At 38.8% G+C, this 20,246-nt stretch overlaps 2 protein-coding genes across 3 annotated transcripts in view; one reads left to right on the top strand and one right to left on the bottom strand.

Moving 5' to 3' along the window:
* LOC110523216 (nuclear receptor subfamily 6 group A member 1-A) overlaps positions 1-11,099 on the bottom strand; it is a 180,810-nt gene extending 169,711 nt beyond the window's left edge. Inside the window, exon 1 of one of the 2 annotated variants that reach the window (XM_021601715.3) lies at positions 10,839-11,099. In XM_021601715.3, the coding sequence (XP_021457390.1) occupies positions 10,839-10,899 (61 nt within the window). In that variant the 5' untranslated portion in view covers positions 10,900-11,099. The remainder of the gene's footprint in view (positions 1-10,838) is intronic. The other variant, XM_021601716.3, reaches the window with a different exon arrangement.
* Positions 11,100-16,349: 5,250 nt separating this feature from the next.
* On the top strand, positions 16,350-18,892 carry LOC110523215 (uncharacterized). Its single transcript, XM_021601714.3, has 2 exons — positions 16,350-16,661; positions 17,272-18,892. Exons 1-2 carry the CDS (start codon positions 16,466-16,468, stop codon positions 18,423-18,425), a joined length of 1,350 nt encoding a protein of 449 aa, XP_021457389.2. The 5' UTR covers positions 16,350-16,465; the 3' UTR covers positions 18,426-18,892.
* The last annotated feature ends 1,354 nt before the right edge of the window (positions 18,893-20,246 follow it).

The following is a 20,246-nucleotide window of genomic DNA, read 5'->3' as shown; positions in this document are numbered from 1 at the left end:
GGAACAAAATGCAAAAATCACTGAAGTTGGAGACATATCTCCCTCACTAACTTTAAGCACCAGCTGTCAGAGTGTCTTACCGATCGCTGCAGCTGTACACAGCCCATATGTAAATAGCCCATCCAAACAACAACCTACCTCATCCCCATAATTGTTTTTCTGCTCGTTTGCAGACCAGTATTTCTACTTGCACATCCTCATCTGCACATATATCACTCCAGTGTAAATTGCTCAATTGTAATTACTTCGCAATTATTGGCCTATTTATTGCCTTACCTCCTTACGTCATTTGCACACACTGTATACAGATGTTTCTATTGTGTTATTGACTGTATGTTTGTTTATCCCATGTGTAACTCTGTTGTTGTTTTTGTCACACTGCTTTGCTTTATCTTGGCCAGGTCTCAGTTGTAAATGAGAACATGTTCTCAACTGGCTACCTGGTTAAATAAAAGTGAAATAAAATACAAAAATAAACTTAAATTCTACATATTTTGCCTTGGCTTATGCTATCCGAGTGACTCAAACATCCATGGCTTATGCTATCCGAGTGACTCAAACATCCATGGCTTATGCTATCCGAGTGACTCAAACATCCATGGCTTATGCTATCCGAGTGACTCAAACATCCATGGCTTATGCTATCCGAGTGACTCAAACATCCATGGCTTATGCTATCCGAGTGACTCAAACATCCATGGCTTATGCTATCCGAGTGACTCAAACGTTATAAAATTCAAAGGAGCCCAACGCAATAACAAAAATACTGCGGAATAAATCATTTTTGGAATTTTAGATTTCCCTGACTGTATAGCTTTTATATTGGTAATTGTTCGTTCTCAAAAATGATCTTATTTAAAAATTATATTGGTCCATTATCTTTTCAACATACTTCATATCTGGTTTTAGTTGTTTAAGTTTCCACTGAAAACATTTTTTACATTCCAAAAAGTATCATTTTTTTATTGTTGGGACATAGCCGGACCAAAAAAAACAAGTTTCTTTACAGAAAGAAACCCTGGAGTTCTGTCCATTCTATATGGGTCTGAATGGAGTTCCATCCATTCTATACAGATCTTAAAAGAATTCCATCCATCCTACATGGGTCTGAATAGCATTCACTGCTAAAACATATCGTAGCACAGACATAAAGCAACCTTCAAGACAAGGCCAAAGTCAAATAGGTTGGATGATCATGTAAATGCTGTTGCTCGATACCTGCCCCCTATGACCGCTTTCTGAGGGGTCAAGCAGGGGTGGGAGGTCAAGGCTGCGGCTTGCACACACTGGTATGCACAGGGGGGCTATCCAGAACTGGAGAGAGAGTTTCCAATAGCAACCCCATTAGAGGGTCCAGGACGCCATTCAGCTGTTGTGGACCTGATGAAAGGCCAACTCGCTGAGGTAGGAGGTGGATTGTGTGTCTCGCTTGTCATGTTCATGTCCATAAGGAGCTGTAGACCTTGGGCCGCTAGAGAATGTAATATATAGATTTAATTGTACGGCATTGTTAATGGGCATCCCGACCTTATACACTAGCGTTCAAAAGTTTGGGGTCCCTTAGAAATGTCCTTGTTTTTGAAAGAAAAGTACATTTTTGTCCATTAAAATAACATCAAATTGATTAGAAATACAGTGTAGACATTGTTAATGTTGTAAATGACTATTGTAGCTGGAAACAGGTGATTTTTTTATGGAATATCTGCATAGGCCCATTATCAGCAACCATCACTCCTGCGTTCCAATGGCACGTTGTGTTAGCTAATCCAAGTTTATCATTTTAAAAGGCTAATTGATCATTAGAAAACCCTTTTGCAATTATGTTAGCACAGCTGAAAACTGTTGTCTGATTAAAGAAGCAATAAAACTGGCCTTCTTTAGACTAGTTGAGTATCTGGAGCATCTGGGTTCGATTAAAGGCTAAAAATGGCCAGAAACAAAGAAACTCTTCAGTCTATTCTTGTTCTGAAAAATGAAGGCTATTCCATGTGAGAAATTGCCAAGAAACTGAAGATCTCGTACAACGCTGTGTACTACTTCCTTCACAGTTTGTGCATTGTTCAGAAAGCGCAAACTGGCTCTAACCAGAATAGAAAGATGAGTGGGAGGCCCCAGTGCACAAATAAGCAAGAGGACAAGAACACTAGAGTATCTAGTTTGAGAAACAGACTTGTCACAAATCCTTAACTGGCAGCTTCATTAAATAGTACCCGCAAAACACCAGTTTCAACAGTGAAGAGGTGACTCCGGGATGCTGGCCTTCTAGGCAGAGTTGCAAAGCAAAAGCCATATCTCAGACTGGCCAATAAAAATAAAATATTAAGATGGGCAAATGAACAGACACTGGACAGAGGAACTCTGCCTAGAAGGCCAGCATCCTGGAGTCGCCTCTTCACTGTTGACGTTGAGACTGGTGTTTTGTGGGTACTGCATGAATGAAAATGGACTGAAACAGGGGACCTCCAGGACAAATAAGAAACTATTTTTGTTTTCTATTGCGCCCCCTAATGAACACAATGCTGAAAAAGCAAAGCACACCATCTCCTCTTGGCATCAGATGAAAACACAAAGACACTGGCAGGACACCTTCTAATCTATGCGAGCTCATGGCAGTGATCAAATATTTCACTCCAGAAAATATCATTCTACTAGAAGCTGTTAGAAGATAAAATAAAGTTCTACTAGAAAACGACTTGAAAAAGCCATTTGTTTGAGAAACAAATAACATTTTCTGGAGGAGAAAGGCTGCAAGTTCATAGACAAAGAGAAAGTGACAGGATATGAATTGCAACATGCATGAATGAAAAGTCATTGATGAAAAGCTATGGATGAATAATGGTCAGTGTAAATGATCATTTTAAATTCAAGTCATTATGAAAACACTGCTCATGACGCCATCATGGTTAAAAATGACCTAAGTTAAATAAAGGGGGAACAGACTTCACGCAGCGATCTATGAACAGGATGGATAATAAGACAGTGGGTGTGTGCCTGCATGCGGAGTCGCTGCCATAGCAGTAGCATGCTGAAGTGTGATTGACCAGATCTAAGCTACTCCTCACAATGCAGACAGAGGAAAACATCTCTCCTCCCTAAAATAGACTGCTTCCCCCGTACTGTATGCCTCTATCATTGTTCAGAAAGCCTCAACAGGATTGATGAGGGGAGAGGGGGCGAAATGGAGAATAGAGAACCCCCTCTGTCATTCCACCCCCGTGGCCTCAACAGTTGAACAACTATTTCCCAGAGGGAGGGGGGAGAGAGATCAACATGTCCCCGCAGTCGCCCCCCCCTCCCCCCACACACACACACACACAGAGAGAGAGAGAGCGAGAGAGAGGGAGAGACTTGCCGGCTACATCTCAAACATCTGCCAGGCTTTTTCCTCCAGGCTAGCACACAGAGACACACGCACAACGACCACACAGAGAGAGATACATAGAGTGTCACATTATATCCTTGACCTATCAGATATAGCAGGAGCAGGACTGAACACACATATTGAGAGAGAGAGAAACACACACACACACGAGAGAGAGAGATTCTTACAAGAAAACCATGCATCATTGTTCAGCTCTATTTCCTTGGCTGATCAGTAGCTGAAAGTGGGCAACTTGCTCCATACTCAGTGTATAATTTACAATACAAGAAGCTAAAACAATGATTAAGAAAATGTAAACATGTTACATTCAAATTACAAAGCTTAAACATGCAGAGTTTAAATTGTTGATGTTCGATTTTGTTATACGACTCATGATCACATAATGTGACTTCAATGTCCAACAAAAAAGGATTCTGAAAAATGAGTCAAATAATCCATGAGGTACAGGAGTTAACGCGAGGGCAGAGAATTACCCCCAAAATGTTTTTTTTTTTAACCTAAAATTAGTAAGAGACAATATAAAATGTTTCAAGAAAATGACTACACATTTGTACAGAGCATAAATAATAACCTACACTCATGGTAAGAAAATAGTAGGCTAGCATTCAATCATATACACTAAAATCTTAATTAGAAAAACATTTTAGCGGTCGGTCCATATGAAGAGAGACCTTTTGTTATTTGTATGTGTGCATTTTATTTACATTTGCACATTTTATTTTAACAGTTGGATCACATACATTTATGCTCTAACTAAATCCATATTAAACAATTCCAATAGCAGTGTGTTTTCATTAAAATCATTTTACAGTTTTCTCTGAAAATATCAATATTGACATGTCCCACATAACATTTGTCCAACTTTTTAACTCACTTAACCCCAAGATTTTCACAGGTTTTCACCATCATTGTAAAGCATTGGTTCATTTGTTGCTTTGGGAAAGTAGTTCCTGGAGATCTTTACTTTGATTAGAGATTCATTTACATTGGACCCTCAGGTTTATGGCCAACCCTGTAATGTTAACTTAACTCCCATTTCAATATGGTAAAACTACTACTTTTTAAATGATTTAAAAAAAAACTGTGCATGTCGAGGATAAAATGTCAACCCAGTTACCAATAGAAAGATAGGCTCGAAATGTTTCGTTTTTTTGTTAACCCCTTCCTGTTGCACACAACAAGCTTCCTTTCCCCCGGTCACAAGGGGAGTTTTATTTAACCTTTAATATGTATTCGTCAAACCTGTGACTTCTATAGTCATTTTTCTTCATTTAATATTGAGATGGCAAAACATGTTTGTTAATAAAGTTGAACATGTGCTCTTCATGACTAGGACTGTTCCGGTGACAGTATTACCGCCACACCGGCAGTCACGAGTCATTAACGCAATCAAATTCTTCAAACTTTTCCCCCCGAGACAGGTGCATGATAATGGTCCATACTAAATCAAAAAACTCATTTCACACATACAGTACCAGTCAAAAGTTTGGACACACCTACTCAGTTGAAGGTTTTTCTTTATTTTTACTATTTTCTACATTGTAGAATAATAGTCAAGACATCAAAACTATGAACTAACGCATATGGAATCATGTAGTAACCAAAAAAATTGTTGAACAAATACAAATATTTTATATTTGAGATTCTTTGAAGTAGCCACCTTTTGCCTTGATGACAGCTTTGCACACTCTTGGCATTCTCTCAACCAGCTTTGTGCGGTAGTCACCGGGAATGCATTTCAATTAACAGGTATGCCTTGTTGTAAGTTCATTTGTGGAATTTCTTTCCTTCTTAATGCATTTGAGCCAATCAGTTGTGTTGTGACAAGGTAGGGGTGGTATACAGAAGATAGCCCTATTTGGTAAAAGACCAAGTCCATATTATGGCTTAAATAAGCAAAAAGAAACGACAGTCCGTCATTACTTTAAGACATCAAGTCATTTCTTCAAGAACGTCCTTCAAGTGCAGTCGCAAAAACCATCAAGCACTATGATGAAAATGGCTTTCAAGAGGACCACCACAGGAAACGAAGACCCAGAGTTACAACTGCTGCAGAGGATAACTTCATTAGAGTTAACTGCACCTCAGAAATTGCAGACCAAATAAATGCTTCAAGTAACAGACATCTCAATATCAACTGTTCAAAGGAGACTGTGTATCAGGCGTTCATGGTCAAATTTCTGCAAAGAAATCACTACTAAAGGACACCAATAAGAAGAAGAAACTTGCTTGGACCGGTGGACATTAGACTGGTGGAAATCTGTCCTTTGGTCTGACGAGTCCAAATTTGAGATTTTTGGTTACAACAGCCGTGTCTTTGTAAAACGCAGAGTAGGTGAACAGATTATCTCTGCATGTGTGGTTCCCAACGTGAAGCACGGAGGAGGTGGTGTGATGGTGCTTTGCTGGTGACACTGTTAGTGACTTATTTAGAATTCAAGGCTCACTTAACCAGCATGGCTACCGCAGCATTCTGCAGCGATACGCCATCCCATCTAGGTTGCGCTTATTGGGACTATCAATTGTTTTTCAACAGGACAATGACCCAACACACCTTCAGGCTGTGTAAGGGCTATTTGACCAAGAAGGAGAGTGATGGAGTGATGCATCAGATGACCTGGCCTCCACAATCACCCGACCTCAACTCAATTGCTGTGGTAGCAATTTGCTTACCGCCCCAATAGATCCACAGTTGATGCAATCACCACCACACTGCCCTGTCCCATCTGGACAAGAGGAATACATATGTAAGAATGCTGTTAATTGACTACAGCTCAGCATTCAACACCATAGTACCCTCCAAGCTCATAATCAAGGTTGAGGCCCTGGGTCTGAATCTCACCCTGTGCAACTGGGTCCTGGACTTCCTGACGGGTCGCCCCCAGGTGGTGAAGGTAGGAAACAACACCTCTTCGTTGATCCTCAACACTGGGGCCCCACAAGGGTGCGTGCTCAGTCCCCTCCTGTACACCCATGACTGCGTGACCAAGCACACCTCCAACTCAATCATCAAGTTTGCAGATGACACAACAGTAGTAGGCTTGATTACCAAGCAACTGCACCGCCTACAACCGCAAAGCTCTCCAGAAGGTGGTGTGGTCTGACCAACGCATTACCGTGGTCAAACTTCCCACCCTCCTGGACACCTACAGCACTCGATGCCATAGGCCAAAAAGCTCATCAAGAACATCAACCACCCGAGCCACTGCCTGTTAACCCGGCTTTCATCCAGAAGTCGAGGTCAGTACAAATGCATCAAAGCTGGAACCGAGAGACTGAAAAACAGCTTCTATCAAGGCCATCAGACTGCTAAACAGCCATCACTAGCACATCATAGGCAGCTGCCTATAGACAGATTAGGAATCACTGGCCACTTTTAGAAATTGATCACTAGCCACTTTAATAAATGTTGCGTATCTAGAGTTACTCATCTCAGATGTATAAACTTCACTCCACACTATTCTACAGTATCTTAGGCACGTTTAAATTGTGTTTACATGCATCACCCATTTCATATGTATATACTGTATTGCATTCTATACTGCACCACTGACTGTTAACAGCCATCTCCAGCACATCAGGGGCTGTTGCCTATATACCTAGATTAGGAATCACTGGCCACTTCAAGGAAATGAAACAGTAGCCACTTTAATAATGTCTCCGTATCTTCCATTATTCATCTCATCTGTGTAAACTGTACTCTATACTCTACGGTATCTCTGTACTCTACGGTATCTTAGTCACTTTAATTGTGTGTAAATATTGCATCATCCATCTCATATGTATATACTGTACTCTATACTGTGCCACTGTATCTTAGTCCAATGGCGCTCTGACATATACATATATATTCCTAATCCATTCCTTAGATGTACGTGTATATTTTGTGAAACTGTTAGATATTACTTGTTAGAATTTACTGCACCGTCGGAGGTATAAGCACCAGCATTTCGCTACCTGCAATAACATCTGCTAAACACGTGTATGTGATCAATAAAATTTGATTCGATTTGAATGTAGATGGTTTGGGATGAGTTGGACCGCAGAGTGTAGGAAAAGCATCCAACAAGTGCTTAGCATATGTGGGAAATCATTCAAGAATGTTGGAAAAGCATTCCAGGTGAAGCTGGTTGAGAGAATACCAAGAGTATGCAAAGCTGTCATCAAGGCAAAGAGTGGCTACTTTGAAGAATCTCAAATATAACATATATTTTGATTTGTTTAACACTTTTTTGATTACTACCTGATTCCATGTGTGTTAGTTCATAGTTTTGATGTCTTGACTATTATTCTACAATGTATAAAATAGTACAAATCAAGAAAAATCATTGAATAAGTAGGTGTGTCCAAACTTTTGACTAGTACTGTTTATTATTCAGTATATGTAAAGACAACATTAAACTAAGAATAGTCTGATGAGGTGACAATTTTAGCCTTTTACTTGTGAATTATGTATTATCACCTGTGAATGATGCCCAGCGGATGCAGTATTGCAAGGAACAGCACATCTTTTTTTTGTGACTTTTTCAAATCATAGTCACACACCTCATGTAGCCTGATAAGGTTTGTTTCACATCTAAAAAGTGGCCAAAAAACTAAATAACAATCCGCTTTACAACCAGTGTAGAGCCTAACCGGCATACATAGGCGACGCGTGAGTTTAAAGTTAGGTTTAGATCATTTTCACCATAAAAATGGACCTTTATAATAAAGCATTACATGCGTAATGGCATTTGCGTTCACTTCTGAGAATGGTGTTTTCCTGCTAATTGATTGCATTTTTTTTAATTTTTTTTTTACATCTGTGCTTATAGTGTGTGCGCATTGCTGCACTTATAACGTGAAGTAATAGCTTAATAGTTTATAAAAATGTAAGCCAAACGATCAGCCTCATTTACTTTAAAAGTTTTTTTGATGCTATTGGTTGTATTCAATTGGGATCTATCGCATCCCACAACTGTCCCAGACTATGTATGGAATACTTATTTATCGCACAGAATAGGTCAACTTTTGTACTATGGGGATAGTAGATTGACATAGGCTAGTGCTTTTGCTGTTCGTTGGACCTACTCATCTTGTTGGCTGATGAAAAGTGAACGTAGACAGTTCTTTTGCATCTTCAATATGCGCCTCGGAATTCGATAAGAAGGAAGCACACAGTTGCGTACCGGATGTGTCTGTCTTCAGCCTACTTCAGATGCCTTTGAGAAGGACCCGATGACGTGACAGGCATTGGCTAATAACAATTGAGATATCTGAGAGAGCTATGTGAGTGAGAGGTGCTTCAGAGAACGGTAATTGGCAGCTGGGAGATAGGAATCATAATTATTGTATTCAAAAACGCATGGATTTTTTTAGGGAGCATTACGGCCACACAAGGGGGATGCCGCTGGGAAATGTGAGGCCTGGTGAGAATATTATCAAGTCCTCATCAAATTCTGAATGAGAGACTGATGAAGTGTGTGCAGCAACTTTTTTTAAATCATCACTAGAGTCGCATCATGCAGCCTTAGAATGTTTTAAAATCAAAACATATAGCCCAACATTTATATCACAACTACATTTGCAGAAATAACTAAATTCAGCATATAGGAGGACCTGTTTCTTTGTTAAACAATCAACACAGAATAGCCACATGTGCGTACTCCCTCGCAAATCGTTTGGGGAAAATATCCTTTCTATTTTATGTTCAATTGTATTGTTCATACTTAAAATAACGGCACGGAATTCTTAGCAAATCTTGTCTGCTAAATGAACTGGTGTAGCCCACAGCCATACGGCATAGCCAAACGTAAGGACAACTCAGAGTATGCTATTCTGTTCTTCTGAAATAGACTACATTTTCTTAATATCATGTTTCTTTAGAGCTGTCTAAAATAAATAATACATTTATTGTGATGGTATATGCTATATTAAATTGCATTTTTTTATGTAGATGTTCCAAAGGTTTGCATCAGTGGCTTGCAGACTATGTGTGGAAGCCAGGAGATGCTCAACATGTTTATGTTAATTAACGGTCAATTACCGTAAGACCGGCAATTATTTTCTAGACATTTACCAGCTGACAAAATGTAATGACCGCCACAGTCCTATTCATGACAGAATGTTAACATTTGGTGAATTTATTTATTCATTTTTAAATTACACTTCCTAAAAATGCACTCTATTTGTAGAATGACACAAACATCATTTGTTTTCAGCAGCTGTAGCTCTCCTACTGGTCTATCTTACAGAAATAAACTAGAAAAACACGTTTTTTTGAGGCTTTGATCTGCAGGTTACACCTGGTAACACCACAATTGAGAGACATGTCCTTGTAGCTTGAGGGCAATTCCACATTAACAGTGTCATGCTTAAGAGAGATTTTTCACTTTAAAATGTTTTGTCAAACTAAAATCAATGATTGCAAAGTTAAACAAACCATTACTCTATGCACAAGGACTAAAACTCTTCCAAAAACCTATTTACTTTTAGAATGGTGCGGATGCAAAGTTTCATCACAGAATGACGGCTTGTGCTGCCATTCTGTTACCAAATTTGCATCTGCAATGCTCTTAAAGTAAATGTGTTTTTGTAAAATGTTCAGTGGAAAATGTTCAAAGTAGTCCTTGTGCGTAGTATTGTATGGTTTAACTTAACTAATCATTGGTTTTTGTTTGACATACATTTTAAAAGTGAAACATCTGTCTCAGCGTCACTCTGTTACCATGGAATTGCCCTTAGTTAACATTAAATGCCTACAATACCATTTAATTGTAATAGAGACATCCAAAATGCATACAAAGAATGTGTCAAATTTGTGTTATGGCCTAAGATGATCCACCCCACAAAATTAAATGATTCAATCTTGGAACAGACTAATCAGACCTGGAATAATCTGAGTGGTCTAATGTTACATTTATTCAATTGTATTGTTACTTAATGATAGGCAAATTAAAGAGATCAATAAACAGAATAATTAGTAGGGGTTGCACACTAATCACCAGCATAACATTTCAAGTCATTTCAAGACCAGTTCTTCCTATTTGTGACAATAGAATAATTACTCATATGTAACCATCTGCATTGACTAATTATGGCTGTTGATACAGTTTATACAAAAAGTAGGTGTAGCCTACAAGTCTTTTTAATTAGGTGGATTTCGCTGATTCTGCTTGAAGCACACTAAACTACCTCACTGTAAAATCAACGAGGAATATCACAATTAGGCTGTCAGCCCACCCCAGTCAATGTGACAATGGTTTCACATAATAGAGCCGTTCACTTCAATGTTGTCCTTGCACTTTATTTGGGTTGGGGAGTCAGAGCGTTAAAAATGAGCAACCACTTTGCCAACATCACCGTGGATATAGCCTCAGCTTCTGCTTTAATTTGAGAAATTAGGCTACATGGGTGTTTGGGAAAGAGGAATTATGGTTAATTTCACAATTGAAAATAAATGATAGAGGCGACATACCATTAATTGACTTGCTCCGGTCAGTGTACTCAAATCCATTTGTCCTCTTCTCAATCTCCATTCTCCTACCGCTAAATAGATCTTCGTCTTGGTTTCGACAGTTGTTCTCTGGAAATTACGAAATGTTTCTTTATGTTTTCATCCAGGTCGCTAATTACAGAAGAACCACTTCTTGCCTCTGCCAGTTCATAGGAAAAAACTTTTGCGCCACTCTCGTGCTACAAAACACACCTTGACGTTTTCATGAATCACGTGACGAAACACTATTTGGCGTCTGAATTCTGGGATTTGTAGGATTCAATCATTGTGGGGTTGTATTAGGACAGTCTAAAAACATTAGTCTAAAATGTCTGAAATAACCTACTAGTTCATCCATTGTATTTCAAACAATGTAATATTTAGTAGTGTCTGTGATAGGCCTAACGACAAAATACAGTAATATAGCTACACTGTGTTGACCTGCTTCTCACCTCTGAAAAGCAAAATGATCATGACATGATAATGCCCTGTTTGTAATATGGAACTGATTTCCATATTAGGTAAAGGGTTTGTGGAAGGAGGATGACTCTCTCTCTCTCTGATATCTGTAGAGTGTATATACACTAAACAAAAACATAAACACAACATGTAAAGTATTGGTCCCATGTTTCGTTTATATTCTTGTTTAGTGCATAAATACTGTATCTACAGATATCAGAGAGAGAGAGAGAGAGAAAGAGATCCTCCTTCCACAAACCCTTTACCTAATATGGAAAGAGTGTGCAAAGCTGTCATCAAGGCAAAGGGTGGCTACTTTGAAGAATCTAAAATCTAAAATGTATTTTGATTTGTTTAACACTTTTTTGGTTATGACACGATACCATATGTGTTATTTCATAGTGTTGTTTTCTTCACTATTATTCTACAATGTAGAAAATAGTACAAATAAAGAAAAACCCTTGAATGAGTAACTGTGTCCAAACGTTTGACTGGTGCAGTAAATACAGGGTTGGGGAGTAACGGATTACATGTAAGGGATTACAAAGAAACGACCTGTAATCCGTTACATTACTAGCAAAAATACTGTAATCAGATTACAGATACTTTTGAAAAACCATCTGATTACTTTGAGGATTACTTTTATATTCAGAAAGAATGTTTACGAAAAAATATATTTGACACTTCTGTTTTCTCAGTGTCATCCAAATCAGCGTTGAAAAAATGTGAAAATGTAAATTTGTTCCCCTGAGCGAGTCTGACCACAAGTCAGAGACCACTACAATGACACACCAAATGGGTTTGATGGATCGCGGGAAAAATATTATAGGAATGGGCTTTTGTAGACTACAGTCCAAGCTATGTCTTCCAATGATGCGACTGCTGCCGGCATCCAAAGATGATGTAACTTGAATAAACGCTTGGAGGTAAGGATGACAGCAGTGGTGTAGTCTACAGCGATACGGACATCACTTATTATTGATATCTACAAAGCGGATTGACGTGAATCACACTGCTACTCTCTCATTTAGCTATTTGCGATTTACCGATTGTGGTTGTTGTGGATGGCTGTTCACAAATCTAAATGTGTGATATTTAAACCAAATAATGGTTGAATTCAAGAAGTTTAAGCTGCTTATCAAACACTGTTTTTGAAACCAGTGGACATTCAGTGACAAATGCGCTCTTACGACAGCTCATAGTGCGGGACCCAGCCTATGGAATAAAAGTGGGGGTTTTATTGCTCAATCTAATTCATGCTGATAAAAATGTTTTTATCCTTAGGCTTAATGGACACATGCTCAAACTCGTACAGTTTTTATAGACTGGACTTATAAATGATAAATATAAAGATATAATAGAATCGTATTATTATGTGGTAGAAAGCGATCGGTTAGAAGAAGCCTACATAACCAAACCATTAAGTAAAATATAACATCCCAATGTATGGCCAGCTATGTAAACTTTAACATTGATTTATCCTGCAATAAATGTCATTCAATTGGTAACAAGCATGCTTTGTCTTCTTCTAATTCCTCTTAAGGGGAAAGTAATCTAAAAGTAACGGCTTACATTTAGAAAGTAACTCACCCAACCCTGTAGAATATCTTTTTTTTTTTAACTGGGTGGTTCGAGCCCTGAATGCTGACTGGCTGATAGCCGAGGTATATCAGACCATATACCACAGGAATGACAAAACATGTATTTTTACTGCTCTAATTACATTGGTGGCCAGTTTATAATAGCAATAAGGCACCTCGGGGGTTTGCGGTATATGGCCAATATACCACCGATAAGGGCTGTATCCAGGCACTCTGTGTTGCGTCGTGCTTAAGAACAGCCCGTAGCCATGGTATATTGGCCACATACCACACCCCCTCATGCCTTATTGCTTATATATATTATATGCAGCCTGCAGGATCGACAGCATAAATGCTCATCAAATCAAATATTATTTGTCACATGCGCTGAAAACAACAGTGAAATGCTTATTTACAAGCCCTTAACCAACAATGCAGTTTTAAGAAAAATAAGTGTTAAGAAAGTATTTACTCAAATAAACTAAAGTAAAAAATAAATGAATAAAAAATAATTAAAGAACAACAATAAAATAACAATAGCGAGGCTATATACAGGTGGTACAGAGTCAATGTGCTGGGGCACAGGTTAGTCCAGGTAATATGTATATGTTTTTATTTAACTAGGCAAGTCATGTTTTATTTGACCTTTTTACCTTAACTAGTCAGTTAAGAACACATTTTTATTTTCAATGACGGCCTAGGAACTGCCTTGTTCAGGGGCAGAACGACATATTTTTACCTTGTCAGCTCGGGGATTTGATCCAACCTTTCTGTTACTAGTCCAACGGTTTAACCACTAGGCTACCTGCCGCCCCAATAAAGCTAGATGTAGGCTAGATGTCCCAGGTACAGTGATGCCAGAGACATCCAAACCAAGTGAGAAATTCCTTACTGTGTTGTCCAACCTAGGAGATATGCGGAGACGGCTCATTTGAATGTAGCACACTTCACATCCAGGCATAACCTGACTGTGGTCAACTCAGGGCTAGTACATTTCCCCCCATTCCCCTGTATATTGCTGCCCTCTGGTGATGTCATTACATACTTGTTTTAGTTTAGTCCGGGAGAATAAAAATAAGGAAGATATTATCTGTAACAATCCACCAAAGGACCATTGAAAATGCAGGGTTTCTAATTCTACCCACAGTATGAATGTACAACTTTGTCGTGGGCTTATCCTGCCACCCACCCTCACATGTGAAATTCATGGGACTTTGCTGGAACATTGTCAGATATCTAGAAAAAATAAATACATGTTGAATTCTATTTTGCTTCTTTGTAATGTGTTATGCTGACATTTTACATGACATTTTAGTCATTTAGCAAACACCTATCCAGAGCACTGTACAATCCGTACCTTCAACTAAGGTAGGTAAAACAACCACTTATCACAATCATTTTTTGATAGGCCTACTACTATCATAAGCATTTTTTTGAAATAGTTTTTGCATTCATAATTGGCACTGGCTTTCAAATTATGAACAGTACCATAAAAGTCTGAAATGAAACAAATCAACAGAAACTGTCACGTTCTGACCTTAGTTATTTTATTATGTCTTTGTTTTAGTATGGGTCAGGGCGTGAGTTGGGTGGGTTGTCTATGTTCCCTTTTCTATGTTTTGGGATTTCTGTGTTTGGCCTAGTATGGTTCTCAATCAGAGGCAGCTGTTTATCGTTGTCCCTGATTGAGAACCATATTTAGGTAGCCTGGTTTCACTTTTGAGTGGTGGGTGATTATTTTCCGTGTTAGTTACCACACGGGACCGTTTCGTTTGTGTCACTTTGTTATTTTGTCTTATTAAAATGGACACTTACGACGCTGAAAATTGGTCCGACATCTCTTACTCCTCGTCAGAGGACGACGACGAACGTTACAGAAACACTCTCACTTTCCTCCTATGCTGTCTTCAGAGGTAGTACCTCTAAAACATTAGCTAGATTAGAAATTAATACATTAATTTTCCCAGACAGAACTTCCATTTTCACAATCCTAGGATTTGGGAGAAATAATCTCTAATCTATCTAGACTACAGAGAACTTAATCTGTGACAGTCAACCCTCTGAGATTCATTTATCGGCAGGTAGCATAGCAGTTAAGAGTTTTGGGCCAGTAACCAAAAAGTTGCTGTTCGAATCCCTGAGCCGACTGGGTGAAACATCTGTTGTCCCCTTGAGCAAGGCACTTAACCTGAATTGCTTCTGTAAATCGCTCTCGATAAGAGCATCTGCTGAATGACTAACATTTTTAAATGTATAATTGATTCGCAGAATACGGCAATGTATTCTGGTATGTTTCTTTTGTCGCACTGCTTTGTTTTATCTTGGCCAGGTCGCAGTTGTAAATGAGAACTTGTTCTCAACTGGCCTACCTGGTTAAATAAAGGTTAAATAAAAATGGTAAAGCATCACTCTGACAGGGGGAGGAGAGAGAAAGAGAGTTTGACAGTCAATCAATGAAGCTCTTTGATGTTCAATAGATATGAGTCTAGGTTGGCAAGTAAAATAATGTTATATACGTACTACCAGCATCCTATAAAGGATTTGGGAAACGCACCCCACAATAATGAGTACCCTTTCCAATGACAGACAGACAATCATTCAGTGAGGTTACTTCCAAGAAATGGATGTGAGCCTCTGTGTGAGCTTCTCCAGCTCAACCTCACTCTTCTTCTGCTCAGTGATCTCCTGTTCCAAACACTCCATGAAGGCTTCAACTGCGTTCTCCTGGGCTACAACCAGCTCCTTCACCTCAAAGTGTACGTCTTCTCTCAATTTTACAGATTGACTGACCTTCATGTCTTAAAGTAATGACGGACTACCGTTTCTCTTTGTTTGTTTGAGATGTTCTTGCCATAATATTGACTTGGTCTTTACCAAATAGGGCTATCTTCTGTATACCACCCTACATTGTCACAACATAACTGATTGGCTCAAAAGCATTAAGAAAATAAAGAAATTAATCAAATGCATTAACAAAATTAACTTTTAACAAGGCACACCTGTTAATTGAAATACATTCCAGGTGACTACCTCATGAAGCTGGTTGAGAGAATGCCAAGAGTCTGCATAGAGGCATTTTTTGCATCAAGGCAAAAGGTGGCTACTTTGAAGAATCTCAAATATAAAATATTTGTATTTGTTCAACTATTTTTTGGGGTTACTACATGATTCCATATGTGTTAGTTCATAGTTTTGATGTCTTCACTATTATTATACAATGTAGAAAATAGTAAAATAAAGAAAAACACTTGAATGAGTAGGTGTTCTAAAACTTTTAACCGGTATATATATATATATATATATATATATATCACTCTGCATTGTTGAGAAGGGCCTGTAAGTAAGCATTTCACTGTTAGTCCACACCTGTTGATTACGAAGCATGTGACAAATAACATTATTTGATTTGATACGATACAGGACTCTTATTCTGAAATATTCCCAAAAATCAGACCTGGAAGTACTTAGTCATTCTGGCCTACTTCACACCAGTTTTTGTAACTAGCTAGCTATAGCAACTCTTGAGCAGCACAGAAATCAATAACTTCTCCCACTATTTTTTTCCCCAAAATGTCTAAACTACAGCTACTTAATGAGGTTCTCGATGAAAAATTAGCTGCAGTTCCCATGGAGATATCCGTAGTAGTTAAAACAACGATAGCAGAGTACCAGGGAGAAATCTCCCGTTTGAAGCGGGCGGTTGCACGTCTACGAAGACTGCTGGATTTGGTTTTCAAACCAGAGATAAAATTGCAAAGATTAGCAGGTTTGTGACGACGTGTCTCTGTTTGACATGCATTTACAGTGTAGCCCAATATTAATCATTACATTTTGAGGCTTTGATTAGTACATTAGCATATACTGACGAGTAACAATACACGATGTGGGGGAAACGCAAGCAGTATGGCTAGCTAACTACATAACGTTAGCTAGCAAGCATGTACAATTACTTTAATTACAATTTAATAGCATACCAATTTCACGACGAAATATTCAAAGAAAATATGGCCATTGTCCATTAAATGCATTTTAAAAAAGTGTTCTATTTGCCATTTTGTCTTAAATAGTCTTTAATCCGTTTTTGAAAAGGTATTATTTTACTGGGACTCGTGTGTTCAGTCCGATAAATCAGTCAAGTAATCCTATTTCTTCCATTTCGGCATTTATTTTGTGGATGGGCTCCTGAGCTAAGACACTGCATCTCGGTGCAAGGGGTGTCACTACAGACTCTGGTTCGATCCCATAGCGTGGCGCACAATTGGCCCAGCGTCGTCCAGGTTAGGGTTTGTCCGGGGTAGGCCGTCATTGTAAATAAGAATGTTCTTAACTAACTTAACTAGTTCAATAAATGCAAATACATTTGATTCTTTCTCCAGACCTCCAGCAGCTCACTCTCACCGAAAAGGTTATTCCTGAGCAGAGTCACTGTGAGCAGGAATGGAGCCCTGGTCTGGGGCCGGTGGAGTCGGATACCGAAGAATCAATGTGGGACTCTTTCAACATCATAACTGTGGAGAACCAAACAGAATCTGATGGCGAGAGCCACAACAGAGAATCTGAATCAACCAGTGACTATGAGCCCCCCTCTGAAGTAAGTCCAGACAGTGACAACAGTGAAAATGGAAACATGGATGGAGTGGAGAGTAGAATACCACTGTCAGGATTAAAGCCTCTCAAATCAAAGAGAGGAAGAGGACGGCCAAGGAAAGGAACCAGTGAGTTGCCTGATCTGAAATGTGACGTGTGCGGGAAATGCTTTACAGCAGCACGTAGTCTGAAAAGGCATCAGCTAAATCTGCACACTGAAGGGAGACTAACAGGACAGCCAAAGAAAAAAAACTGTGAGTTTCCTGATCTGAAATGTGATGTGTGTGGAAAATGCTTTGAGAAAGCACGTAATCTGCAACGGCATCGGCAATATCGGCACAGTGAGGAGAGACGACACATGTGCGACACTTGTGGGAAATGTTTCATCCGGAAGGACCATATGACCCAGCACATGAAGCTTCACACAGAGGAGAAAAAACACTGCTGCACTGAATGTGGCAAATGTTTCCTTCACAAGTCCATCCTGAAAAATCATATGGGTACTCATACAGGGGAGGCTTTTAAATGTGATGTGTGTGGAAAATGCATGACGACTGCAGGTGGTCTGAAAGTGCATCAGAAAAATCACACTGAGAAATCGCATCAGTGCAAAGAATGTGACAAAGCCTACACCTTTAAGGGAGACCTGATAAAGCATGTGAGGATTCACACTGGGGAGAAACCATTTCAATGCAAAGAATGTGGCAAATGCTTCAGTGACAAGGGAAGCCTTCCAAAGCATATGATGACTCACACAGAGGAGAAACCACATCGCTGTAACGAATGTGGCAAATGCTTCAGTCTGAAGGGAAGCCTGACGGCGCATATGAAGATTCATACAGGGGAGGGAGTTCAATGTCATTTGTGTGGAACTCACTTGAAGTTAAAATCAAGTCTAAAAAGACATCTGCGAACTCATAGAAGGAATAGCCCTAATGAATGAGAACACGTACAAATGTTTTGGAAAGATCCAAGCTGAATATTAATTATAATTGTTATTTCTGTGGAATGGAGAAGGAGACCATTTTTCATAAATATTTTACCTGTATTTATAGTGTAATGTTTTGGATTGACAAACAGAACATGTACAATTGAATGGCTTTGATAATTACTTATTTCAGAAATGAGTGATAAGAATTTAGTATATTTAATTCAACTGCTAATAATTATAGGTCAAATTCATATTTTCAAAATAATTGGTCTGATTTAACTAATATGGCACTATTTTAAATACAATTAAAAACAAAGGCACTATTATTAATCAATATGATTTGTTTGGGGAGGACTCCTGGCAATGTAAAAAGTTTGTTTTTGTATGTGACTATTCCTCTTTCGCTAAAATAATATATATATATATATATATATATATATATATATATATAAATAAATAAATAAAAAAAGAGGCAAGGCCCCCACTTGTGTCATGTCACATCATACCTGGACCACCTATTGAGATTAGCTTTTTTAAAGTAAATCGGGTTAAATGAGGTGAAAGGGAGACTGGAGGACTTTAAGCAGATTTCCCAATATTAATGGACAAAACATTTGCACAACCACCTTGGGTGTAGAATGGACCCCACTTTTACTGCGACACAATTACCAGAAATGTGTGTATAGTCCCCCCCAAAAAATCACAATAGCTTAAAAATAAATACATTCAATTATTTAGATGATAACTAGTATTAAATATATCAACAATAGTGCATATTTTCCCCCTGACTATTTGTTTACAAGGTAAACAGGACAGGACTCTTATTCTGGAGGATTCCAAAATGGTCTCTTGGGAAGTCCCTTTCTGTTAGGGAACACCTACTCTGGGAAGTGTTTTTTTCCCTCACCTTTATTTAACCAGATAGGCCAGTTGAGAGAGAACAAGTTCTCATGTACAACTGTGACCTGGCCAAGATAAAGCAGTGTGACAAAAACAACAACACGGAGTTACACATGGGATAAACAAATTTACAGTCAATAACACAATAGAAAAATCTATATACAGTTTGTGCAAATGTAGTAAGATTAGGAAGGTAAGGCAATAAATAGGCCATATGGTGAAATAATTACAATTTAGCATTGACACGAGTGATAGATGTGCAGAAGATGAATGTGCAAATAGAGATACTGGGGTGCAAAAGAGCAAGAAGATAAATAATATGGGGATGAGGTAGTTTGGTGGGCTATTTACAGATGGGCTGTGTACAGGTGCAATGATCGGTAAGCACTGACAGCTGATGCTTAAAGTTAGTGAGGGAGATATAAGGCTTCAGTTATGTTTGCAATTTGTTCCATTCATTGGCAGTAGAGAACTGGAAGGAAAGGCGGCCAAAGGAGGAGTTGGCTTTGGCGATGACCAGTGAAATATACCTGCTGGAGCGTGTGTTACGGGTGGGTGCTGCTATGGTGACCAGTGAGCTGAGATAAGGCGGGACTTTACCTAGCAAAGACTTCCATGACCTGGAGCTAGTGGGGTTTGGCGACGAATATGAAGCGAGGTCCAGCCAATGAGAGAGCATGCAGGGGTGGGTAGTATATGGGGCTTTAGTGACAAAACGGATGGCACTGTGATAGACTACATCCAATTTGCTGAGTAGTGTTGGAGGCTATTTTGTAAATGACATTGCCGAAGTCAAGGATCGGTAGGATAGTCGTGTGCATGTACAATAACTCAATTTGCCTTTGCACTCCTAAACAGCACGATTTTCAAAAACTTTTGCAAAGGGTAAAGTCTACAAAACTTAGTCCACACTGTTCATAACATATTCTAGTT

This window comes from Oncorhynchus mykiss, chromosome 5 (assembly GCF_057628025.1).
Source record: "Oncorhynchus mykiss isolate SJ-2025 chromosome 5, ASM5762802v1, whole genome shotgun sequence".
Classification (NCBI taxonomy): domain Eukaryota; kingdom Metazoa; phylum Chordata; class Actinopteri; order Salmoniformes; family Salmonidae; genus Oncorhynchus; species Oncorhynchus mykiss.
Note: the sequence above shows the minus strand (reverse complement) of the source record. Positions and strands in the feature narration are given on the sequence as shown.